Raw genomic sequence first — 27,231 nt, 5'->3', positions numbered from 1 at the left:
GCTACAAAAGAAACTGCTTAATGGTTTGTTTTATAATAATTTCCACGAGTGGAATAAAACTAAATAATACATGTTGTTGTCACACTCTACCTCCTTTAATTTAAATGTTGATTTAAAAACGAATTTGCACACTTTATAATGTGTATATATCCAACATTTATATTTTAGTAGCGGGCTAGTCTATTAAATGGTATTCTTATTTATTCTCTACATTTGACATTGTGTACTCTACATACAGTATATTTATATTGCTAATGTTTATATATTTAGTGTTTATGTGTTTTTTCTTCTGCAATGCATTGTTTACATTCTGCTATAACAAGAACATTTCCCAAATGTTGATCAATTAAGTATATCTAATCTAATGTTATGAACTGTGTTTGGTTAAGTTATTCTACTTGTATTGTTTGTGCGTGGCCGTGTAGTTTTCTAAATGTAATGTTTAAAACAAGTTGCATTACAGTGTATGAACAGTAGGCTACAGAGTGTCCATGTGTGTGGTCACTCAGTGTTACTGCATTCGATGCTTTCCACTAACTGTTCCTAACACATTAAGCAGTACACTGAGGACAGCGTCTACACATTGCGAAACTTCTTAAAAGAAATGTTTGACCAAATGCATGAACTTTGCTCTTAGCGCAATAAATATTTCTGCTGAATCATTCTACCGTATCGTGACATGACAACTCGTGGAACTTCCCTTCGTGAACACTCTTAGCTAGCTAGTTTACCATCTGTTATAGTATCTGTTTACAATACAGCTCGGTATAACATATACGTAGGTAATTGACACATTCGATATCCGAGGACTATTAAGAACGCTTTTATTGGCCCATAAATGTCAATCTGTCAAAAGAGCTGCCATTTGAGTTAAAACAAGCTAACACTGTTAGCAACATTTACGCTAGATAACTGCCGCTAACCACCACTAATAGCAAATGAAAGCTAGCTCTGCTAATTGAGAATATATGACTTACCGAGTCGGGGGCCAGGCAGCTGTTGGCCGAAATCCGAAGCTTGGTCTTCGGCCTTCCCCGTCCCATCGGCCTGGTCCTTCTCCAGTCCCGCCAGGAGTTTGAGCAGAGCCTCCTGCGGGACCTTGCAGCCTCATCCTTTCAGGTCCGAGAAGGCTGTGAGACGGAACCCGCGCTCCAGGCCGTGCTCCTCGGGTTTGAAAGGCTTGTATCCAGGGAAAAAACATGCCTCAGTTCCCAAAGCCTCTGCCGAGGGAGGCGGGGGAGTTGTGCCTGACATGCCTGCCTGAAAACCACTTCAAACACACAACGCCTGCCGCGTACACCGGCAGATAAAGACGCGAGGATGAATGGAGCGTGTGTCCAGCGAGAGCTGGTTGAAACCGTTGAAACAAGAGACAAGTGTAAAGCTCAATCATTCAAACAGGACTTCCGGTTTGTACTTCCGCCTTATACATTCTCTGTGCATGTCTGTCTATGCTAGATGTACGGATTCGCTCCACAGTATAGCGGCTAGCCTATACACACACATACTAAACGTCTTTGAGTTGTATTGTAGTAATATTGTAAAAGAAAAAAAGGTCATTCTAACCAATAGCGAATGGACAGTCGTTGGATAAAAGCAAATATTCTGAAGGCGGAAGTTATAGTTCCTGGTCACTGATCAGCTTGACCCAGCCAGAACAGGACACTTTTAAAACGTAACCATTTCAAATGCTATGGTCTAGTATCATAGGCGGCGCGTGAGGCTCAGGTTTGGGAAGGCTAAATAACTTCTTTTTTTATCTGACGCTGCCCGCCTCCGGCGTCTATAGAAAAGAGATTGATTGATTGATTGAAAAGTTTATTAACAGCTTGTATATTGGGTACAGTGCAGTACAGCTCAAAACATACAATTGTTAAGGGGATGCAGACCAGAGAAAGACTTTCGTCTTGTTTACATCAGGGTCCCCCATTTCCAATTCATCATATCATTTAAGACATATAAGACATATTTGACATACAGATGGCTTATTTACAATTTACATACAGGTGGTTTTTTACATACAGATTGCTTATTTACAATTTTCATTTTAGATTTCGTTCTAATACATCCTAACCGGACATTTAAGACATACCAAGTCTACAGATATACAGTTAGTAACAGAGTCTAAAATGCGGGCCTATACGGGAGTGGCTATATACAGGGCCGTCCTGTACACAACGCCAAATGGCTACAGGACCGTCCTGTACACAACGCCAAATGACTATATACAGGACGGTCCTGTATAACAGCTCTCTGAAATGGCTATATACAGGACCGTCCTGTATATAGCCATTTCAGAGAGCTGTGTACAGGACGGTCCTGTATATAGCCATTTGGCGTTGTGTACAGGACCGTCCTATATATAGCCTCGGCCAGTATATACATAGATGGGGGGGGAAGCTGTCCATTGAACGACAGGTTGAGATTTGTACCATTACCGGGGCCAGTTCTGCAATGCTCTCCCCCGAAGGTGCTCTTTAAGAGAGGGTTTGAAGGTAAGTATAGTTTTACTTTCCTTTACAGTTGTGGGAAGAGCGTTCCACCTTGATGTGGCATAATTGCGAAACGTGTATTCCCCCTTTTTTGTGCCAAATCTGGGTTTCACATGATTTGTGGAGCTCCCTCTGGTGTTATGATCATGGTATTCCTTGACCTTTGGGAAGAATTTTGACATGTACATGGGTACCATAGAGGTGTATGGATCTTGTAGACCAGGCCCATTGCAAGTAGCTGTACTCTGTCGTCTACTCTAAGCCATCCTAGGTTGTCAAAGTGGGCAGAGGTGCGGTCAACTCAGTGAAAGCACCGCCTGCTGACCGATCAGAGCTCAGTGTGCGGAGTTTAAATCTATCAAGTCATATTACAGGATAAAGGAAATACAGTTTAAACTGCCGTATGCAGAGAAGACGCCGACGTGTCGCACTTATCATTCATATTACACTAACATCACATCATCAATCAGATCATCGATCATATAATATCACAATATTTCCTTATCTGAGTCAGCTTCTCGAGCCGTATCTGGCCGTGCAACACTTACATTGTCACATATACTGTATGCAGACGTATTATTTTAAGCAACACATTAAGTTGACGAAACACTCAACTCAAATGTAATTTAAAGTCAGATCCACTCGTGTCTTAGATGGGGCAGTATCATAAAACTGTTTTCAAACACTCGGTAGTTTATTTTTTAACCAGTTGTTCTGTATTCTCCTTGCAGGTGCAACTATGTGGCTTGTATCCTGGATTATATGTTTAAGTCATGGATGTTTAAAGTTCATATTTGTCTAATATTAGTTTACTTTTCATTAATGAAGTATGACGCTGCGCTGTCAGTACAAATGTCCCTGTTTGTGATTGGTCAAATGTAGCTAACCCCGCCCCTTTCACGTGAACGCGTTCTCAGCTGGAGAGAGAAACCCTGGCTTGATTCACCGAGTTGATAACCAGCTTCGTGGACCACTTAGCGAAATCTCGTTTGTTAGGGTTAGTTAAGATAACTCAAACATATCCAGGGTCTGTTGAACTGGCTTCGTACAGGGCACAGGTGGCACAAATATTTGGGAAGGCTTAGCCTTCCCTAGCCTACAGCACCCGCCGCCCCTGTCTAGTATGCTAAACTATAGTAGTTTAAAAGAACATACAAAGAAAACGTATTTTTTGTGAAATTGTTTCTTACCACTCAGGGTACACACATGACAAAACACACAAATACAATCTAATGAATAACAAATTTATTTAAATCTTCAACAGTTTGAAACAATAATCTTTGAACCAAATGATCCATCATTACAGACAATATTCACACAAACTGTGAAGGACCCTTGATGTGCTTACCTGCGGAGAGATAAATAGCAAGGTGCTACAGGTATAGATAAGACAGAATAAAGGGCACAGACAGGGGTGGTGCGTTCAGGGTCGGGGTTAAAGCAGTGGTGCAGTCAGAGGTGCACAGAACACAGAGAATGGCTACTTTGTTCAATTAGAGTAAATCCATCTCTAATTTATAATAATAATACATGTTTGGAGGTAATGTATACAGCAACATCTTTGACCAAAACATATTTGAGTATCGTATATAATTCAAAGCTCACTAGGTTATTCACATTGTCATTCGATTTCTCATTTGAAGGCCCCATTTATCTATTGTACACGTGTATAACCTGGAGGATACAGTCAAACTATACGCACTTATTCCACAGTATGTATTTACCTCCTCGATTGCCACTATCCCACAAGAGCAAAGAGGGACAAGATATCAGGATTCATATACAAATACTGATGGACATGTTTGTCAGTGGGCCATCTCAGAGGCAAGGCATGAAGAGGGAAAAAGAAAAAGTGCCAGGAGTAAAGACAAAGACGCGAAAAGCACGAGTTGCAGAATTGAAAAGCTACAGCACGATTTGTAATCCATTGAGCACCTTCTAGGAAAATACCGTGCTCATTATTTGCTGTCATTCTCCGCTTTCACTTCATACCGTCATTTGATTGCCAATGGTCTTGTTTCCAACATATTCGATTGTTAAAATTGTAAGATGTACAGCAAGTATTTCGGTTTGTGTGTCTGTTTTGAAGTGTGTGTCAGAGAGCAAGGGGCCACAACCAAAGATGTTTATCAAGTTGTGCCCAATGCTAGGAGTAGACACTAGGAAACGTGCGAAAATTAAATGTACTTTCTATGTAAATCTGTAGGTGTGTGTGCTGTACGCTCATGTTACTGTATACAGTCCATGACATGTATCTGCAGCGTGTCCATATCTGGAGCCTGGTACTGGCACTTAGGACAACATAAATCAGGCAGCTCCTCAGCACCAGCGGCTCCTCCTTGATCACCGAGGGGGGCCAAACCCTGATGGCGGAACGAGGGGGCCGGGGGCACCGTGTTGAAAGCTGCAACAGGGAACGAAAGCATCTTAAAACAGCTTCTGACACATTTCCCTTTTGTTTTATAAAGTGACCACAAACATTCAGTACAGTAGCCCACTACTAAAAAGCCTTCTTCTTTCAAATCCATCAATTACATTGATAATGCTGCACAAAAGTTAGTCAACTAAACTCAGTACATTGACCTATATACGGTGCTTAGTCAAAATATTCTGTGTTTGCTTAGGGGCAGCAAAACTTACAAATGATACTCAAGTGTCCACTGCATTTGAAATCAAGCACCTGGGCTAATATTTTAACTTAAAAAATACTATGCTACAACCTTGATAATCATTTGTATAAAGTCACTTTTTCACTGACAAACTATATATGTATTGCATGTGCGGTCTATTGTGTATAGCTTTTGGATCATAAAGTACTATTTGAGTGGGGCTTGACAGCATAGAGATATTGGAGTAGGTATCATGAGATTGAGAACACATCTGCAGTACGTCCTGGGGCCTCATTTATAAAGGGATTTACGCTCAAAAAATGGCGTACGCCAGTTTCTACGCAATGTTTGCGATTTATAAAATACTAACTTGACGGGAAAACGTGCGGTCCTCCACGCAAACTCTAACCCATGCGTACGCACTAAGCACAAAAACGGGAGAAACGAGAAACTGCGACACCGTTGGCAGAAGGAAGAATGGAGAGAAATATGTGGAAATAATACCATCAATAAAATATTACCTCTCATTACCATATATGAAGAATTCACTTTCAAACATTGATTAAAGCTGATCTTAAAATGATGAAACAAACGCCTGTTTGAGACTCCTCAGTGCACACAAAAACATAACTTGGAGAAATAAATAAATACGGATATGTTATTTAAAACCACCTCGAATATGTTGTGTTAATGTTATGAAATGTTTTCTCATAAATGATGCGGTAAGCAGGAGGACAGCATTACGTCTAAACTGACGCTGTTTTGCATTTCTATAGGTTGTAGATACGAGCATGGTTTTATATACCATCATGTTTAATCATGTTTTATGCCGTTTGCCAAGACTTGATAAGTCGCTCGTAAAACACAGGAGGTATGGAAGCTAAGAACACCATATGTGGTCAATTGTACAGCTAATATAACACAACACATTAGTTGTATTTCCTTTAACTGGTGGATATAGAGTTGCTGGGGGGGGGGTTGAGACGCACAGGCTGCAGTGGAGACGCTGCGCACAGCTGATCGACAGCTGGAACACAAACCACCAAATACAAAAACATAATTCAGATCCAGTCGTCATGACTCCACTCCGGAGGGATTCCCCGATCACTTCTTACAGTCTCTCATCAAGGGGGGGGTCTCCTGTCCCCGGCACAAACACACTGCCTGAGGAAGGCTATGTGTATTGTTTTTGTCATGAACCTTTTTCGGACCACTTATTTATTTATTTTGGTGACGATCCGACCTCCATGCTGCTACTCTGGTTCAAACGGCATCCACCAAACAATATGATTTATCTCCACCTCCCCAAAAGAACCAAAATCTGACACGGTGTGAGATGTCTTTTTTAGCTGTTCTGTCGTCATTTCCTGCGATCTTCTTCATAAAGTCAGTCAAAATGAATGAATGGGCGTTTCTTTGACTATTTATAGGCAAATATGGGCGTTACGTGAAGCCCGCAAAAGCTGCACGCATTTCGAGTCGGTTGTGATTTATAAAAGGGAAACCGGCGTAGGACGTGCTGTACGCACTTTCCTCGCCGGTACGCAATGTTCGGTGAATCGGAAAATGTCGGAACATTTCTGTACCTATTTTTTGGATTTCTACTACGTAAGCAACCTTCCCACGTGAATCCTACGCACGGCGTTATAAATGAGGCCCCTGAGCTGTTGTTTTGCAGCAGTAACCAAAGAGCTTTTGTTCAAATACTTATTGACCATAAAATCTATAATATTAAAAATCTATAATAATATATTAATATAACGTGTGGGTGTAACTTTATATCTATGTGCCTGTTATTTTGAATGTGTGGCTTTGTGTGTACCTTGAGGGGGGGGAATGTGTGGCGTCCTTGTTGGAAAGTCTTCCAGGTGTCTCAGCTTCATCTGCTCGATGCGTGCTCTGAAACAGGGGACAAAGAAACTCTCCTGCTCAATCAAACTTTAGAAGACCTCTCTCCTGTGCTTTAAGTAAACTACGCATGTTGGTAAAGATGAAGAGAAAAGGTGAAGGAAATTGATTGCTAAACATTTGTTTCAAACACAGACAATTGACAATTTTAATATCTCTAGAACTGAATTGCTCTATCCCTAACAATGCCAATATCATTTGTATTATTTTATAACTATTAACCGTATAAATATATCAGAATGTTGTAGATAAATCCTTAAACAAAATCTATGCATCACATAACACTAACCTATCAAAGTTATTTGAGGCTACTTCACAAAGTTATCCAGAGTAAAATAAACGCCATCAATGTTTTATAGGAAAGCCTCCAGTACATATTCCTCAACAACTTCTCTATAGAATGAAAAATAGATCTCTACAAATCTCTGTATTGGCTGAAGTGCCAACAGCCCTGCCTGTGATGCTGCAGCAGCAAAGCTCAAGTCCCCTCCAGATGCTGATGCAGCATGTGATTAGAGGGCAAGGAGAGGAATTCAGCATGGAGGACTATGTAACCCTGGACCACAAATGACATAAACAGAGAAAAAAAATAGCCAGCTGGAGCTCACAGCAAGACAGAGCTTTTGACAGTGTGGCGGTGCATTAAGGACTGCATGCCCACATCCAGGAAACAAATCATTCCCATGGTGCTTTTTCCACTTTCAGACTTTCTTTTTACCGTGATGTGGCTTCCTGTTTGAGCCTGTCAATCTCAGTCAGGGCCTGAGTCAGCTGATCCTGCAGCTCCTCCTTCTTCTGGTTCAGCTTCTCTCTCGCTTCTCGCTCTGCTAGGAAATCTGCCTTGTAGATCTCAGCCTGAGCAAACACACAAACAAACAGTGTAAGTATTATAAACGTGTGTGTTTTCTTCTGGAATATTACAAAACCCAATGAAAGAATCTTCACTTAGGTGCATTCACACCTAATAGTCCGCTTCTCTGGTGCGCACCAGAGGACAGTTTGTTACATTGTTTCATTTTTCAGAAGGTTCGGTTTGCGTTCACAGGGCAAAACTCAAACGGACTATAAACTTTAAACACAAGTCATGTGCACGGAAATGCTGTTCAACCATTGGTCAGACATTAAGGGGGTAAAAACGCAAATTCCGGCAATTTTTACCGGAGCCTCCGCCATGGAGCATCGGCACTTTCGGCAGGTTATTCTCATGCTGTTAATCAGGAGATCAACAGACACTAGCGGCTATGGTGACCAGATGTCCCGCTTTGCGCGGGACTGCACAGCATTTTCACGACTTTTGGTGCGTCCCGCAAATTGAGAAGATGTCCCGCATATTTCATTTTGATTGGCTAAAACGCTTTTCTTTAAAATCAGATTCATCCAATGGCTGTTGAGAAAGCAGGGAAGGCTATCATCACGGGGCTGTGTTTGCTGTCAATCAAACTGTAACACACGGCGGGTGCTGGTCAAGTGTTAACCAATGAGAGTAACTCACTCACACACACCCCCCCGCGGCCCCGCCAAACAACAACAACGAACGCAGGTGACGCAGCAGGTTATGGAAAATGGAGGAAACTGAAACTACAGCTAAGAAGACACCGAGAATGCGATTCTCACAAAACGTGTCGCTCAAAAAGAGACATCCCACTCTGGAGACATTCCTACTCAAACCAAAAAATGATGGCCACTCAGACAAGGTAACAGCAGCAGAAATAACTAGTGTTTACCATACAGTGCAACAGTCCCAATCATACCGGTCAAATGACTGGTAACAAGCTAGCTCCGACCATTTTTCCAGACTCTGAGATAGTAAAGAAAATGTCATGTGGTCGTACAAAAGCAGCGTCCATAATAACAGATGTGCTTGCCCCTGCCTCTGTGGAGAGTTGTTTGACAGAGGTTCTAGGTGACAAAATAGCCCACACACTGTGGGGGGGAGGGGACGCCCACCTGCTGTTGCTGTGATGAAAAAAAAAAAACTGAAAGCTATTTTATTTTATGTATTATTATGTTTCTGTTCCCTCCTGGCCAGTTTTGATTTGTGATTTTTGTATCTATTAATTTATGTTGTGACTACTTGTACAGGTAATACACTAGTTGAATTAAGAAGATGCATTTCTAAACACTTGAAGTGAATAATGGCTGCTGCCTTGGTTAGCCTTAGTTTACTTTTCTTTATTAAGATACTAAATTGTTACTGCATTTTTACTTCACTTTCTGCTCTGTTATATATTTGTTAAGTTGTTTTTTTCCGGGGGGGGGAGGGGTTGGGTGCTGTTGAGGGTGTCCCACATTGTCCCACACAACCATACTCCTTGTCCCACATTTGGTTTGTTGGGATCTGGTCACCCTACTAGCGGCCCGCGCATATGATTATATAATCAGACGTCCGTTAAAAAACATGATGACATAATGAGAGACGTTTTGCAGTAAGGAGGGGCGTTTCACCGAAGACAGGTGTTCTTACTTTTATGTTGACGGAGCATTTTTACTTTACACGACACTGTTCAACACTTAATTCTGCTTCACTCTTTAAATTAACAACCGCGGATGTCTTGAAAGACTCATTCGCTAAAGATTTTGAAGACATCCGCGTTCTTGTGACACGTAAATACTACGCTTCCTATGTTTTGGTGCGGACTGCGTTCACACCAGCAATGAACCGCTCCAGAGTTCGCAAGCAAGCGTTCCGAGACCACCTATTTTAGCGGACCAGAGTCCGGTTGTTTAGTTCACTTCAGAGGTCTCGGCAGTGTTGGGAAAGTTCACTTTCTACATGAACTAGTTCAGTTCACAGTTCACACATTTTTAAAATGAACTAGTTCAGTTCATAATTCAAAATGTTGAACTAAAGTTCATGGTTTCAAAAATGAACTAATTTATAGTTTATAGTTATTTTTTCAATACGTTGCTGCGAGCTATTATTTGTCAAAAATGATTGCCACAACCCATATAGAACCACAGACAGAATACTGGCATTTCCATAACGCTTTGCTGCCGCCCATTCAGTCCACACTAGTAGCAGCTGCAGCTTTCATCTCTACAGTATATTTTCAAAAACATGAGGAAAAACGTGCTGCTTGAATGGTCTTTATTAAGTATAATAATCTAAATATACTTAAAGTACCAAAAGTGAAAGTAGTCATTGTGCAAACATATAACATATAAACATGTGCCGACATAACTCTGTACTAACACAACACGAGGTAGGAACCAGGCTGAGGTATGAAACTAAGGTTACAGGCAAACGTTAGATTTTTTCCGTCTGAGTCAGTACTGACTTTAACGTAAAAGTCTTTTAAATGCTCATACGCCGACGCCGTAGAGTCTGACTGAGCGAGTGCTGCTGCAGCTGCTCTCGGCTTCGTCGATACTAATTCATTCATTCATTCAATGCTCGCCGGTTCAGCGGTTCCACATTGTTTGTTGTGAGGAGTCTGATGACGTATATTTTAGTGCGACAGCCAGGGGTGACAGGCGCGTACGCGTCACAGGCAGTTTGCTGTTGCCAGATTGGGTGGTTTTCCGCATTATTTTGAAGCCTGTTTACGGTGTGTTTTAACTGGGTTTTCGGCTGAAAGGCATATGAAATCTGGCACCCTTTTGAACGCCGTTATAATACAGTGCTGAGAATGAACGCACTTTTGAACGCCGTTATACAGCGCTGAGAATGAACGTGTTCTCAATTACGTTCATCTAGCGCAGGGGTGCCCAACCAGTCGATCGTGATCGACCGGTCGATCGCGGGGAGATTCCCAGTCGATCGCGAGATGTGTCTAAAAATAGAACAACAATATTCTGTTTTATCGTTAATGTCCTATGACATAATCTTCCTGTGCCAGAATAATGCACTTGAACGCATCAAAGCTTTGTGATTGGCCGGCTAGACCCCATGTGTCGGGGCGTGGCTGGTCGGCAGTGGGCACTATTTCGCTGAGGTTGTCCGTGTCAACAGGAGTGACAGTCCGCACACACACAAGACCGCAATTATGGCAGAAGCAAAAAAGCCCAAAATATATAATTTTCACTCCGAGTGGGAGGATGATTATTTGTGTATCTATTCCAATTCAAAGTCCATCTGTCTCATCTGCAATGCGAGCGTGGCTTTATTGAAGAAGGGTAATTTAGGAGCGGCATTTCAAAACAGTGCACAAACGCTACGAGACGGAATTCCCTCCTAATTCTGCCCTACGCTCCAAAAGGGGAGGGGCCTGAAAGGACAGCTAAATGCACAGCAGTCCATTTTCACCAGGCCCAACAACAAGAGCAAGGCTGCTACCAGAGCATCTTATCGTGCCGACGCGCTTTTGGGGGACAGTACAAATAACAGTAGCATTTCAACAGGTTTTTGATATAATAAAAACTCAAGTTAGATACCGTTATTAATCAGCTGTAAGTTTTAGTTTGTTTGAACTTATTCATTATAATTATTGTACAAAATGGTATAAGAATGCAAACTTAAATTGATTATAGTCTATTATCAATTCAGGTTAAGAAACTAGTGTTGCTTGCATCCTATTTTAAAGGCATTTATTTTTATACTCTACTAAAATGCAACAAAAAAAGGGTTTGATTCTATTAATTTTGTCTTTTTTATTGCACTTTGGCAGCAGATTCCTGTGTAGCTTCAGATCTGAGTTGTCTTATTACTATAGTAAGCCTAATTTTAATGGCAAAGAAAGGGTTCAGAGTCTTTTCTTTTTCCTGTGTCATATGTGGCAGCACTGTTCAATGTTTCTTGAAAACATTACCCACTGTAGTGACGTGTGAATAAACTCCAACTCTGTATCAACAACACTGTTGTGTAACTTCAGTTAAATACTTGTATGTGTGTAGATTAGAAAGAGGTAAGATAAAGGATCTGCAGTATTTTATGAAGTATTAATCGTACAAAAGTCAGTTTTATACAAGTAGAAGTGTGTATTTACCTGTTAGTTTACCTGGTCAGTAATGGCTACGTCTCTCTATTTGGACTGGTAGATCTCGGCAGACTGGCAACTTTAAAAGTAGCTCTCGGTTCAAAAAAGGTTGGGCACCCCTGATCTAGCGGAAATACAGTACATTCAGTTCACGTTCGCCCAAAATATGAGTCCGAGACCCAGTGATGTACCGGAACGCGTTCAATGAACGCTCGTTCATGAACGCGTTCCGGTACATCACTGGGTCTCGGACTGCGTTCACACCGACCCAAATGAACCGCACCAAGCGGCTAAACGCACCAGGGTTCGATTCAACCGGACTACAAGCGGATCTAGAAAAATGTTCATGGGGTGGAAAGAGGGTTGCAGGAGAATTTGAGGGGTGGCATCCCCTGGCAGAAGTATATGCTGATTTAATCGCAGTCATATCAATCAATGTTAACTTGGAAAGCCACAATATTAATATTTTAACTCAATAACATAGGTGACATTATTGTGGCACACATCATTTAATGAATTTTAACTGAACAATACCAGGGGTACCAAATCTATGCAGACTGCTGCAATAAGTAGGCTACATTAATTAACTGTCTCATCGATGTTTGTCTGTATGAATATGATAATATTAACAATCATATTATTCCTATCAGAATCACTGTTATGATTCACATATTCAGTGTTATTATTAAATAAACTATATTTGTTGGAGGAGATAATGATGAATGTTCCTCAAGATGCTTGCTCACCCTCCTTGAAATTTGAAAGACAAGTAATTACTATCATATCAAAAGAATCAAAAGAACAGTTCAGCGCCCCACAATTTCATTGCAAACAGTTACAACCTTGACTTTACATCAGAAAGAACAAACATTAAAGAAGTGACTAACTGCATCAGTTAGGGTTAAAAAACGTGTATTCAGCTAAAACATAAACATCGCTGCAGTTATTATCCAGTGGAAGGTCCTTACCTAGTGGCCTAGTTAAATCAAAGTGTTTCTTTCTTTTGGCTGGGCCGTGAAGTTTTACACACCGTCTGATTTGACTTTCTCAGGACTTAAAACAGTTTTTTGGGGGCAGAACCCCACAAAGAAGAAAAATATTATACACACGTAAGGTCATCATCTTAACAGTTTATTATTCTCATCGACTCATCCGTGAGCAGAGCATCAAGTTGGCATGCCTATAACAGCTGAATGTGGTGATTACCATCTTGTTCAGCAAAACGCCTCACAAACTTATTAAGATCTAAAGCTATGGTGCGTTTTGATTCAATGCTGAGTACAGCCAAACTTGACAGGCTCTTCTCTGTCATTGTAGACCGCAAACAGTGGCGGCTCCAGAGTATTTTTGTTGGGTAATCTCTGGTAGGGCTAACCCATACAGTGGTGGGGCTCAAGTCAGTATTTGCAATGTAATTACATACACGCTCCCCTTGACAGTGAAACGCCACCCGTGAGGTTTAGATTATTTCCCTGTCTCAATCCAAATTGAACTGTATGAAATAAAAAGGCACATTTGTCTTGTAGTAAATAAAAAGGGCGACCTGGAGCCAATCCTGCAATTTCCCCACAAGTGAAAGAGTTGACATGCTGAAAACCCAACCACTGCAGGGGGGTCTGGGGGGATTCTCCCCCAGGAGATTTTTTGAAATACTAACATAAAATACACATTCTGGTACTCTCTTGAGAAGAAAAATAAATAAATATATTACTACACGACATATTTAAAAAAATTAATGGTATTTTAGTTTTTTGTTACTTTGTTCTGAAAGCTGAACCTGCTGCTCCTCACAGAGAGAAGAGGGAAGAGGCTGTGAATGACTTTACATTGTGGATAAGGGTGGATAGCCCCCATTGTTCTGTGTGTCAAAATGAAAGACAGCCCACACACCTATCAATCATCAAACCGTGGGGTCTTATTTCATTACGTGTTGATAGAAATCAACACGTAATGTTGTATCGATGTATCGGGACTTCCTGCAACAACACCACGCCGTTATCGTGATTCTGATTGGCTAGAAGACATTATCAAAGATGTTCTATTGAGAAGACGATCACTACGTGACAAAAGTTTTCAAAACCCTTTCTAGTCTTCGGTATTTCCAGACAAGTGGCTACTGAAATCAATCTTACTAACTGCTGTCTGTGCAATTTACTCGGCGCGAGTTGGCAGACTTTATTTAGCTTACCTTAACATCATTTTTCATGGTGGGGCTAAGGTGGGGCTAAGCCATTTCTTGGTATGGCTGTAGCCTACCCCAGCCATACCCTGGCGCCGCCACTGACCGCAAATACCTCATTCCTTCCGTCTACTTCAGGGATGGGCAACTTTGATGGTGGTGGGGGCCACATAATTGATGTACTGGCCACCAGGGGGCCGCAGATTCACTTGGAACACACGCACACAAAATTCCATGTGTTGTATTTAATTATTAACAAATATACTAAGTCTGACATCTTCATTGACATTTTACAATCAAAGGGAACATCACCAAAAAATGGGAACATCCTCTAATAAGCTCACTAAACAAATATCAGTTCACAGAAATGTTATTTCATTTTTACAAGTGGCATGTTTGTATTGAACAGGTTATTAAACAGTGGAATAAAACTATGTTAAACTATTGGAAAGCACGGAGAATGTGTGTGTATTGAGATGAACCATTAAGATGACATAAACATGAAGTCATGAACACTAACCCAGACAGCTCCCCCCCCTCCCGCTGAAATTATGAATGCAAAGCGTAGTAATCATAGATAACACGGCAGGGTCCGTGACAGTTTGTTTTCATCTGATTTCAAATAAACAGAGTCTTGGTTTTAGAATATTAAACTTGTTTCGCCAAATTCAGATGATAAATACAACTTTTAAGCTTGTAAAGGCATAATTACAAGAGGCAATTTAACGTAACAGCAGGCATAACAACAGCCGGTGTTTCTTGTGAGTGTTTCCCCCGGAAACAAACACAATACACACAAATGCGTCACAGATTATTTTGCGGTATTTGAAATCATGTACAAGTAAAACAATTTAAAATATATATATTTTTTGTATTAATTAAGTTGTTTAGAAATGTATCTGAGGGCCGCAAAAAGAGGAGGTGGGGGCCGTATGCGGCCCCCGGGCCGCCATTTGCCCATCCCTGGTCTACTTGGATCCGAAATGCTTCTCGTTTTGCGCTGTCCCCCGTTCAAATGAAATCGCCGCCAATCATATTTCCACGCTCGTTCCAGGGCCGGGGGAGGGGTTACAAGGCTCGCGTCTTGTGCTGCATTCACTTGCACTCGGACATTAGAGATTTTCTCTCATAAATGTCCGATGAGCCACAACTTTTTTTTTCAAAACAAAGCTGCCAACTGGGGTGGCAGCTGGGGTGGCAAGGCATTTTTCTGAGGTGGCAGCTGCCACCCCGTGCCACCTTGTAGAACCGCCACTGACTACAAGGCAGGTGTGAACGCACCCTTAGATTCAACCGGACTATACAAGGCAGGTGTGAACGCACCCGATCCCAACTTCGGGTCGGCCTATAAAAATACGTCATCACTGCACCACTCTATGTACCTGTACCCTGTCCTCACTGTGCAGCTCCTTCAGCGACAGGCTGCTGCACCCCCGCTGTCTCACGGAGAGATACCGCAGGTCCTTCCTTCCTGCAGCGGTCAGACTATACAACCAGCACAGCCCCTAGTTGACCCCCCTCCCACACACACCACAACACAGACTATATCACCCCTTGCTGCTAAATACCAACAAACTATGTGCAATATGTGCTATATATAAATGCTGTTAATAACTGTGTAATATATACCTGGCTGCTAAATCCTTAGAACTGTTACAGGATGTGTATTTTTTGTAATTATGTAACCTTTTTTTATTATATATTTTTATTATATCATAACTTAGTACTTTTTTTAATGCATGTCACATATTTAACATTAAGCTATCTGTGGCTCTTTTTCCTGCTGTAACTACGCAAATGTCCCCTCCGTGGGACTAATAAAGGTATTCTGATTCTGATAACAGGTGAAAGGTGGGTGTGGACCATACACTATTTATGCATATCTCAAGTGACTCATCGGAAGCTAAATAAACCTCCATGACATGAAATCTTTAATCCAAATCCAGATGCTGGACAAGCAGGAACCGATACATTTACGCCTGCTTTGGGGGAGTGTTTCTGGGGCTAAACTTAACCATTGCTAGGCAGATCACTGGTTTTAAAAATGGTGTTATTATTGTCAGTGTTTACTACAGTCATTCTAGCTACAATTGTAGCACAGTTATTGTTATGCTCTTAACATGTTCGAAGCGGGTTATCCTGATTTTTTTATTTTCTGAAGCCCAAAAAGATAGAATGTTGATGAATTATTAAACAATAAGCTCTGGTTGACTTTCCAGAAAAATTAAATAAAATCCAGATATCACTATCGTGATCAGGCAAAGAAAAGGTGACCAAAAAAAGCACTAAATAAAGTGCCAAAAATACTTGAAAAATGTGCCAAATAAATGTTATCTACTAAATAGAACAATGCCCTAATAATGTGATTCACTATAGAATAATGCACTTAAATGTGATCAGAAAACTGTAGGCCTCCCGCAATCTAACCCAAAACCCCCCAAGTGTCTCGTCCTTTTAAAGCCTGCCCCCCCCAGGTGGACACTGATGTCATTCATTCACAAAGAAGGTGCCCGATATCAAAACATAATAATATAAATATTAGATTACATAAATATCTTATCTCTTCTAAAAATTATATTTCATTAATAATGCTGTAACTCAAGAAAAAATAGGGTGTCAATAATTGACTACAGTCATTCTGCTGTCCTCAGCTTCGGTCCAAGAAAACAATATATCTGTTAGATATTTCCATCTTAAATCAGAAAGCTGTTAATGGCTCCTATAATGTTAAGTATTGCATGGAAGTGAGATGTTCCGTATGCTGTACCTGTGCAGTGAGGACGGGCACGGTCTCCAGAGAGCCTTTCTGCTGCTCCACCTCCTCCTTCAGTTTATCTATGAGGTCCTGCTTCAGGGCCAGCGCCCGCTCCGCCTCCTCCAACCGGCTGCACAGATCTCCTCCCTGTGACACACACACACACCACACACACACACACACACACACACACACACACACACACACACCACACACACACACACACACACACACACACACACACACACACACACACACACACACACACACACACACACACACACACACACACACACACACACACACACACTCACACACACACACACACACTCTCACACACACACACACACACACACACACACACACACACACACACACACACACACACACACACACACACACACACACACACACACACGAATGAATGTTAACACAACAATACATGAGCTTCATAGCAAGCATTAAAAGGTGAAGAGCTGTTTAAATGTGTTTTACCTCACTCTTCAGTTTGGTATCATAGTCTCTAAAAAGACACGTGTAGGCATGCTGCAATTGTGTCAGTTTTTTCCTAAGAGGAAAAAAAGGAAACGTAACTTTTACACACAGTATTGCATTACATGTCGGCAATGCAACCGGCTGGTAACAGTGTAGAACAACTTTGAAAGAAACCCAGAAGTGTTCATTTCAAATTTGAAGGAGACCTCACAATGATAGAATGATAATTGAACATTACAACTGTATTGTGTTGGTCCGGAAAATATGTATTTTCAATATTTGTGAGCAGAAGATAAAACAGTTTTTCTAATTAATGGAAAATAAATATTGGGGCCACATGATTTGGAAAAAATAAACAATTCAAATTATTTACACTATTTTGTAAATGCAATATGATGGCCGATTTTAGAGGGAATGAAAAACCATTTACATTATTAATAAAATATACAATTAAATGATCATGGAGTGATTTTTTTTAATAGGATCTGTATTAAACAAGGATTTGTTATGAAGTCTGTAGAACACCATTTGTAGGTCAGGACTGCTCTGCACTACTTCACTCATTGTGTTAGTCTATATTGCAATTGTGATGACTTGTGCAGTCCTTGTAAATATTTCCCTCTTTGGGATAAATCTGTCTAAACATCATCACAATGCGGAAAATATGTGTGTGTGTGTGTGTGTGTGTGTGTGTGTGTGTGTGTGTGTGTGTAACCCACTTCTCCTCTGTGACCACATGTCTTTCTGTCTTCAGGGCGGTCTCCAGGCTCTGGGTCTGCAGCAGCAGCTTGTCCATGGCTACGTGATGCTGCTTCCTCTGCTGCTCCTGCTCCCGCTCGGCCACCTGCAGCGCCTTCATCTTACTGCACAGCCTGCACTCAGAGAGAGAACACATCACAACACATGCACTTCATGGATGTGTGAGACAACTGGATACAGTGTTGTGTTGTGGCAATTAAGCCAACATTCCCTGACCCTTGAAAACACAAATACTAATAATACTCTTCCCTGCATCCTCCAGCGTTCTTCCCATTGGACCCATAACATCCACAACATCGTTTTCCTTAAGCCCCGCCTACAATCTGCTAAACCACATCTGGTCTTTTGACTCAGTCAAATAATTGGCATTTTACAACACATACAGTAACCAAGGAATTCCACAGGAAGTTGTTAACGTGGAAGTTAGCAGTTTGGAACATGTTGGAACACTTTATCTGTTCATGATGCTCAAGACCAATCACCTCAGCTTAATCACTCCTAACATCATGAGCATTTCCTAACTGCTAAAAACGAATGGAAAATATATTTCAAATAGGCCGGCCGTCTGTGGTGGGATGAGGCTTATCCAACCTTGCCAAACAAAGTCAGGAAGTTTTGTTTGTGACTTGATTTCAAAGAAATAAGAGATTCTCTAAATGTTATGACTTTAGTATCAAATCATTTTTCTACTAAGCAATTTTTGCTGTAAAATATCAATATACAGTTGTTTTATGTTTTACTATAACCTCCATCCACATCATTTGTTTTAAACCTACAATTGTTATATGTCGTTATAGAACACAGCGTCTCTGCTTTGTATTAATGCTATCACATACTTTTCATCCAGCATTTTGCGTTCATGCTCGCTCTTCTCCAGGCAGCTCTGTCTCTCGTTCAGTTCTCCTAACAGGGATGTGGCTTGAGATTTCAGAGCCTCGCAGTCCTTGGCCAGCTGTGAAAACAATGTATTTAAGTTTAGAGTCTTTAAATGCTGCCACCATCTGTAACTTTAGTAGCAGGAGAACTGTTCACAGTCCGGACCTGAGCGCAATCCTTGTCCTTCTGTTTGAGCAGAGCTTCAGTTCGGTCCCGCTGAGCTGAACTCTTCTGCAGGTAATCCAGCTTCTCCTCCAAATCACGGTACCTGCAGACACAACGCTCTCATCACTAAAACAGTAGAACAGATTGTCATGTCAGTGTTTCCCACAGAATTTGATTCTATTTGTGGGGGCACCGCACAAAAAAAGAAAAGCCAAAGGCCCCTTAACCTATTTGGGTGACCCACGCATCCACCCCCCCTCAAATAAGATAATACATGCGAGTTAATGGCTACTGTAGACAACGTTCTTGTTGCTCTCTGTTGCGTTGTTAATGAGTGAAACACACCGGAGTTGAGGATCTGTGGGGTTTATTCTCCTAAAAATATTTAGGCATTTAGCAGACGCCTTATTCCAGAGCGACTTACAATGACCGATTACAGGGACATTCTCCCTGGAGTAACCGAGGGCTAAGTGCCTTACTCAAGGGCAAGTGGTGTTCCAGGCAGGATTTGAACTCGCAACCTTCCGATCATCAGCCCACCTCACTATCCATTAGACCACCACCAAAAAAATAATAATAATACACATACTGTATGTATAATTACAGTTGGGCTAACGATTGATCTTATATTAAAGTTGCAATTATTAAAGAGTTTTCACAATACTCACAAATGTATTTAATTATAATTTACACAATAACAATGACTTAAGAAGATGCAGCAAGTTGGTTATTGACAACTGTCCCTGGCTAATTATTCAAATACTTATGAATGAATCACTAATCAATGGTAATTCTGTGCAGTGGTGGAAGAAGTGTTAGGATCATTTCATAAAGTCAAAGTAGCAATACTACACTGTGAAAATAGTCAAAAGTCCAATTGTTTTTTTCAGTATGGAGGTATTAGCAACACAAATGTTACAAATAAAAGTGCCTGTCCTGCAAAACATGCACTTTTTATATTGTTGCATTAACATAGGTGTATTTTAATGTTGTAGTTTGTTGAGGAGCTAATTGTAACTCCTTTTTATTCTGTTGGGTCATTTTACCTTACACAATGCAAACAATTATACATTATGTATTCAAAATGTTGTAAAAACCATCTGTAGTAGAGTAGAAGTTTAAAGGATAAATATTCATAACTGTATTTAATTGCAGTAAATACATGTATTCAAGTTACACTCCACCACTGACTGCATAGCCTTACAAGGAACCACACATTCATATCAAATAACTGATGCTATGATTTTACAGAAAACCTCCTGTATCTTTTTATATTTAAATAACTAACTAGGGGGCTGTGCAGGGGGGGCCGCCTCACATCAGTTTCAGCCATGTAGCCAGCAGGCAGCTCTGCAGTTGTGAAAATCAAATGACAGTTGAATTTGGTATGATAATGTCAAGTATAAATATCTGAATGTGCACTAAAGTCATGCCTTGTTCAATACAATGAGGACAGAAAAGGAATTTGAAATCTTAATTTTTCAGTCATTTCAAATAAATATATCACTACAATTATTTTTAGTAAAACATACTTTAAATAATTTTATGTCCAATTGGTTTTGCCAGATGATGGGAAGGGAAGCTAACAAATGCTACTGTTAACCCTGTATGAGAAGAGGAAGTGCAGATATGAAGACAATGCCAATCCGTCCATCAATGATGGAATGATAAATTGTTGAAATGTATAACAGCGGTTCCCAACTCTTTTTGTCTCGTGTCCCCCTTGAGCTGGTCGCCATTCTATAACTACCCTGTCACTTATCTGTGATTATTCACCTACATTTGGACTTGTATTAAACCCTTTGGAATCATATTCAACCCGACTTTTGACAGACTCTACCGGCGTGTTTGGTTCTCCGCAGATAGGCTGGCTTCATAGAATTATTTGCCAGGACTTTTGGCCGTGGTGGATCTAAAATGTATTTCCCTATATATATTTTCTTTTCACAGGGCTCTCTTAAACACGGTTCTGCAGCGACGCGACCGGTATCTGTACGTTTATCGTTGCCTAACCATGCATCTATTCTTACAGTCAATTTGCAGCTAATTTTAGCTCGTTGCTATGCGCAGCGCTTCAGCGTGAACATGAACTTCAGTTAGGGTTACAAGGTGTCCCACTTTGCGCGGGACTGCTCGGCATTGTTATCATTTGTCCGGCTTCCCACAAATTGAGATGTCCCACATTTAACAGACAGTCAAAACTTGGCTTTTATCCAATGGCTATTCAGAAAGCAAAAGATGGCTATTACCATTGGCTGTGTCAGATGTCAGTTAATAAAGAAAGTCTAGAAATGTATTTACTTATGGGTGTAGCCAGTGGAGGGCGATTCCCAGAGTTTTTGTAAGACTTGGGAGTTTTTTTCTCCAGCTCCAGACTATATCATGTGGACATCAACTTATATTGAAGCGTTAAGTAATATTAGAAATCTTAATTTTTTTAGGGTGGAATTGACATTATCGAAATCCAAACGACCTCTTAGCATCGCAGTAACATGTTCCACGATGACCCGCACAAACACACTCTTTGTTCCACATGCGGCTTGTTGGCACCTATGGTTGGCACCAAGCCGCCAGGAAGTGCGCCGGACTCTGAGGAACAAATTACCCAGTATGAACTATTTTATAGCCCTTATTATACTCATTTGGTCCTTAAAGTTGTAAAATGCACTAAAAGCTGAATCTAGATTTGTTTTCTCTCCATTCATTCTATTGAGCCGAGAGTGGGAGCTCTGGGGGCGGGGCTTAAGGGGCGCATGCTCTGTGAGCGCACATACGGGTTCTTCTGCTCTGACAGCTAGGCATCATGGGAAATCCGTGACGTTTCACTCTCTCTAAAGTTGGGCCATTTTGTCCTCATGCGCCAATGAGCAGCTCTCATAGGAAAGAACGAGACCCCGCCTCCGACGCTGTATCCAGTTCTTATTATACATCCATGGTAGGCACCTGGTCACCCTGACTGAAGTGGTGTTACAATCAACACTAACCCGGCAGGAACCGTTACTCGTGGATGCTGAACTAGACCACGATCAACAGGCTACATTTTCTTTTGGTGTGGAAATAATCCCTAATCTTTCTACGGACATCCTGCAATCCCCTCAAGAACCCCTGTAACCCCGGCTGGGAACCACTGGTATATAATAGAACACGACAGAAAAGTAAACGAGCGTTCATGACAAAGTGAGCACAGACACACAGGGCATGCAGGGGCAGCATGCACACAGTGAAAGAAGCCACACAGAGCTGTGGGCTCACCTGCCCTGTGTGGCCTGAAGCTGCTCTGTGAGTTTAGCCAGGCTAGAGCTGGAGAAGGGAACAGAGAGAGGAAGGAGGAGGAAGACATCAGCCTTGTATTAAGCAGAAGAAATGCAGAAACAAAAAAGGCATGCTGTTTCCTGCACATACACAGTACAGTTAGACTAATTCAACAGCACCCAGCCCAAACGCGGCTCATGACGACTCGGTTAACACAGAAATTCACTTTAGTGTCGTTAGTTTCACACAATGCAATTCAGTATTTTGTACCAGGAAGAGAAATGTCTCTTACCAGTCCGAGGAGTGCTGTGCCTCAGAGCGATGTTGGGCAGCCTCGTCAGAAACATTGACTGCCTGTAAAACATTCACACAAAACTTTAACACAACATTACATTTCATTTACACACACTTTAGCGACAAAACTTTCAATAAATGATGTCACAGAAGAGGCTAAACTTGGCTAATCATTGTGACTAGCTCCCAATAAGCAGTCTGTCCTTAGTTTACATTTCAGAATGTTTAAATAAGAAAGAAAAACAACAATAACCAGAGTAGAACTATACGATCAACAAAAGGTATCCGAAACAAATCACCCCCATTCTCCTTCCACACCAACCCAGAACACAACAGCTGGACTAAATACCTTAAACACAGGCAGGTGTGGATGCCGGAAGTGAATAATTGTGGTGTAAACAAATGATGATTTAATAGAAACAATAAACAATGGCCAAAAAGCATTTTGGCTCCTACACACACACTTTTAAAACTTTAAATTTGTGATATTTTTACTGTACCTTGATGTAGTCTTTTGTGAATTTATATTTTGTGTAAATATTGTCTTTATTTCTTATAATAGTCTTTAAATTGTTTTTATAATAGAACAATTTTGTTGCTTTTCTACAACCCATTCCTCTTTCTGTGTCTTTGTTTGCACCGTTCATACTAATGCAAATTCCTCGTATGTGTAAACCTAATTGGCAATAAACCAGATTCTGGTTCTGATTCTGATATTTCTTATGCCAGTGTCCATAACAGATCTAGAAAGTGGTTGCATTTAAAAAAAAATCACAAAGCAGTGTTAATACAGTGGGGCAAACAAGTATTTAGTCAGCCACCAATAGTGCAAGTTCTCCCACTTAAAAAGATGAGAGAGGCCTGTACTTTTCATCCTAGGTACACTTCAACTATGAGAGACAGAATGGGGGGAAAGAATCCAGGAAATCACATTGTAGGATTTTTAATGAATTAATTGGTAAATTCCTCTGTAAAATAAGTATTTGGTCACCTACAAACAAACTAGATTTCTGGCTCTCACAGACCTGTAACTTCTTCTTTAAGAGCCTCCTCTGTCCTCCACTCGTTAACTGTATTAATGGCACTTGTTTGAACTCGTTATCAGTATAAAAGACACCTGTCCACAACCTCAAACAGTCACACTCCAAACTCCACTATGGCCAAGACCAAAGAGCTGTCAAAGGACACCAGAAACAAAATTGTAGACCTGCACCAGGCTGAGAAGACTGAATCTGCAATAGGTAAGCAGCTTGGTGTGAAGAAATCAACTGTGGGAGCAACTATTAGAAAATGGAAGACATACAAGACCACTGATAATCTCCCTCGATCTGGGGCTAGATCTCACCCCGTGGGGTCAAAATGATCACAAGAACGGTGAGCAAAAATCCCAGAACCACACAGGGGGACCTAGTCAATGACCTGCAGAGAGCTGGGACCAAAGTAACAAAGGCTACCATCAGTAACACACTACGCCGCCAGGGACTCAAATCCTGCAGTGCCAGACGTGTCCCCCTGCTTAAGCCAGTACATGTCCAGGCCCGTCTGAAGTTTGCTAGAGAGCATTTAGATGATCCAGAAGAGGATTGGGAGAATGTCATATGGTCAGATGAAACCAAAATAGAACTTTTTGGTAAAAACTCAACTAGACGTGTTTGGAGGAGAAAGAATGCTGAGTTGCATCCAAAGAACACCAAACCTACTGTGAAACATGGGGGTGGAAACATCATGCTTTGGGGCTGTTTTTCTGCAAAGGGACCAGGACGACTGATCCGTGTAAAGGAAAGAATGAATGGGGCCATGTATCGTGAGATTTTGAGTGACAACCTCCTTCCATCAGCAAGGGCATTGAAGATGAAACGTGGCTGGGTCTTTCAGCATGACAATGATCCCAAAGACACCGCCCGGGCAACGAAGGAGTGGCTTCGTAAGAAGCATTTCAAGGTCCTGGAGTGGCCTAGCCAGTCTCCAGATCTCAACCCCATAGAACATTTTTGGAGGGAGTTGAAAGTCTGTGTTGCCCAGCGACAGCCCCAAAACATCACTGCTCTAGAGGAGATCTGCATGGAGGAATGGGCCAAAATACCAGCAAGAGTGTGTGAAAACCTTGTGAAGACTTACAGAAAACGTTTGACCTCTGTCATTGCCAACAAAGGGTATATAACAAAGTATTGAGATGAACTTTTGTTATTGACCAAATACTTATTTTCCACCATAATTTGCAAATAAATTCTTTAAAAATCAGACAATGTGATTTTCTGGATTCTTTTCCCCTATTATGTCTCTCATAGTTGAGGTATACCTAGGATGAAAATTACAGGCCTCTCATCTTTTTAATTGGGAGAACTTGCACAATTGGTGGCTGACTAAATACTTTTTTGCCCCACTGTATATGAAGATAATCCTGCTGATAATGCATAGGTATCATAAATGTGTGTTTGCCCCAGAGATTATTTTGTGCAATATTCCAAAATCCAATGGAAAAAGCCGTTGATGTAACTTCTGGGTCGGCCTACGGAAGACGTCAACACTGCACCACTGTATTAGGCATGGAGACATTCACAGACAGCTGAATGTCTGATCTATGCACAGCCTTCCCTCAGGATGTATTTAAAACTACGCTTTCTGATGTCCAAAACAACAAACACTGAACCAACTCTCACTGACTTCGCATCTCAAGAGATTTAGGAACAAGACTTCACAAAGAGCGAGACACAGTTATTCCTTGTCAAACACTAAAATAACCATCTGATCCTGTCAGTAACAAAAACACGCATTTCTATTGGATGGAGATTGACAGGGCGCAATTCCCAGAGCGATGCATTACAGCAGTTCACTGTCTGCAGTGTCCAGCCTGTCTCTGTGCTCACTTCTCTTAACCGGATGCTTTCTCAGTGTTTGACTTACAGCTAAGGAAACTACAAAAACTCATTTGTCTTTTAAAATAATAAAAGTCTGCTTTCAACAAACGCAAGCCCTCCTGTCTCCTCAGCAGCCAAAGAAGGAACAAGTGGGGATGAGCAGCGTGAGCCTGCAGCTTGTTTTTAAATCTATCTCAGCGCATTAGGAGAGTATTCCTTTCCAACTAGTTAGTCATTGCTGGAACAGTGGAGACTAGTGTGACTTTTTCTATAGTTTTAGCAAAATAAATAATGTCTTTCCTCAACATTACATATTTTGCAACTATAGATGATTTCAAAGTGAAAAAACATTTAGATTTTGGGTCAGTATACATTCAGACAGCTGACGGCGATCTGCACTTTCTAGTTATTGCTGTACTTTCTCATGTCTACCCTTACATCTGAACTTCTGGATCCTGTGTATAAGGCCTGTGATTGGATGACTGTGTTACCTGTGGCTGGGCCAGTTTGTTCCACATCTGGTCAAAGTAGCGCCGCATGCGCTCTCTCTCTTTCTCCCCCTCCTCCCTCTCCCTCTCCAGCTCTTCATTCTTCCTCTTCAGATCTCTCATCCCTTCCTCCAGTTTCTCTTTGTGGCTCTTCAGCAACTGGAGGAAATCGTTTGAACCTTCCACAGGCTGCGGAGAGAGACAGGAAGTGAATGAACGGGGGATGAAAGGGTGCAGGGAGATAGGGGAGGTAACAGGAGGGAATGGACAGAGACAGAACTCTTTCCCCTGGGCAGCAAGAGTCACACCAAGCACAATGTGGAACTACACCAAGATGTGAGAGAACACAAAGTGAGGAGACAGAGAGGGATTTAAAAGAGGAATCACTCGTTTGATTAGATTTAAAGTGGAGGCATTTCTGGAGTCCGACTAGCATTCAATCAGATGCTCCTGCTTGGAAATATAAGTAAAATACATTGCGACCTACAGATCTATATTGTCCAGTGACTTTGATAAAAGATGCATGGGGCATCAGGTTCTGTATTTTAGGTCATTTGTCTGTCTAAAAGCATAAAAACAAAGGTGAGGTGAAGCATTAAACTTGGGGTGAGGGCCAAAGATTAGGTGTCAGGCATCGGATTGGGGGGATGGGGAGGGGATGCAGTGAGCATGCTCACCTGGCCATCTTTCATGCCCACTTTCTCCCCCCATACCTCTGAAAGGGAGGAGGAGGGAGAGGGGAGGGCGCTACTCAAGGAGCTATGCACACTCGCATCGCCCTAGACACACATGGACATACTCGTTAGATGAAGATACACAAACTCAATCAAAACTCCATCAAACAACAGTCAGAACTCCTACCAGGCTGCGAGGCGGCATGGTCTGTGTGTTCTGATCTGTCTCTTCCACTCGCTTCTTCTCCCGCTGATCAAGTGTCTGAAACAAGCAGTGGAGTAATGTAGTGAAGTACAAGTATTGTACTTTTTGAGGCACTTGTATTTTACTTTAATTGAGTATTTTTATGTTATGCTACTTAATACTTCTACTCCACTACAATTTGGAAGCCAATATTTTACGTTTTACTCAGACAAAATGTGTTACTAGTTATTTTATAGATTCAGGTTATTAGCTATTACAAAATGTAAATTAACAAATAATTAAACTATGATATATAAGTATAGGTAT

The 27,231-nt window shown here is 41.3% G+C and overlaps 2 protein-coding genes across 8 annotated transcripts in view; both read right to left on the bottom strand.

Annotated features, from left to right (window-relative positions):
- Positions 1 to 1,389, bottom strand: part of sephs3 (selenophosphate synthetase 3) — a 31,359-nt gene extending 29,970 nt beyond the window's left edge. The window contains exon 1 of the mRNA XM_034208674.1: positions 978 to 1,389. Within this exon, the coding sequence (XP_034064565.1) occupies positions 978 to 1,254 (277 nt within the window). The 5' untranslated portion in view covers positions 1,255 to 1,389. The remainder of the gene's footprint in view (positions 1 to 977) is intronic.
- Positions 1,390 to 3,722: 2,333 nt separating this feature from the next.
- Positions 3,723 to 27,231, bottom strand: part of ikbkg (inhibitor of nuclear factor kappa B kinase regulatory subunit gamma) — a 29,252-nt gene continuing 5,743 nt past the window's right edge. The window contains exons 4-16 of one of the 7 annotated variants that reach the window (XM_034208658.1): positions 26,908 to 26,982; positions 26,724 to 26,825; positions 26,050 to 26,235; positions 22,699 to 22,760; positions 22,407 to 22,454; positions 19,155 to 19,257; positions 18,950 to 19,065; positions 18,074 to 18,226; positions 17,355 to 17,427; positions 16,872 to 17,006; positions 7,728 to 7,864; positions 6,924 to 7,000; positions 3,723 to 4,896 (exon numbers count right to left, since the gene is read on the bottom strand). In XM_034208658.1, coding sequence (XP_034064549.1) covers positions 4,721 to 4,896; positions 6,924 to 7,000; positions 7,728 to 7,864; positions 16,872 to 17,006; positions 17,355 to 17,427; positions 18,074 to 18,226; positions 18,950 to 19,065; positions 19,155 to 19,257; positions 22,407 to 22,454; positions 22,699 to 22,760; positions 26,050 to 26,235; positions 26,724 to 26,825; positions 26,908 to 26,982 — 1,443 coding nt within the window. In that variant the 3' untranslated portion in view covers positions 3,723 to 4,720. The remainder of the gene's footprint in view (positions 4,897 to 6,923; positions 7,001 to 7,727; positions 7,865 to 16,871; positions 17,007 to 17,354; positions 17,428 to 18,073; positions 18,227 to 18,949; positions 19,066 to 19,154; positions 19,258 to 22,406; positions 22,455 to 22,698; positions 22,761 to 26,049; positions 26,236 to 26,723; positions 26,826 to 26,907; positions 26,983 to 27,231) is intronic. The other 6 variants (XM_034208659.1, XM_034208660.1, XM_034208661.1 and 3 more) reach the window with 6 other exon arrangements.

This window comes from Gymnodraco acuticeps, unplaced genomic scaffold, assembly GCF_902827175.1.
Source record: "Gymnodraco acuticeps unplaced genomic scaffold, fGymAcu1.1, whole genome shotgun sequence".
NCBI lineage: Eukaryota > Metazoa > Chordata > Actinopteri > Perciformes > Bathydraconidae > Gymnodraco > Gymnodraco acuticeps.
This window is presented reverse-complemented; position numbering and strand designations above follow the sequence as displayed.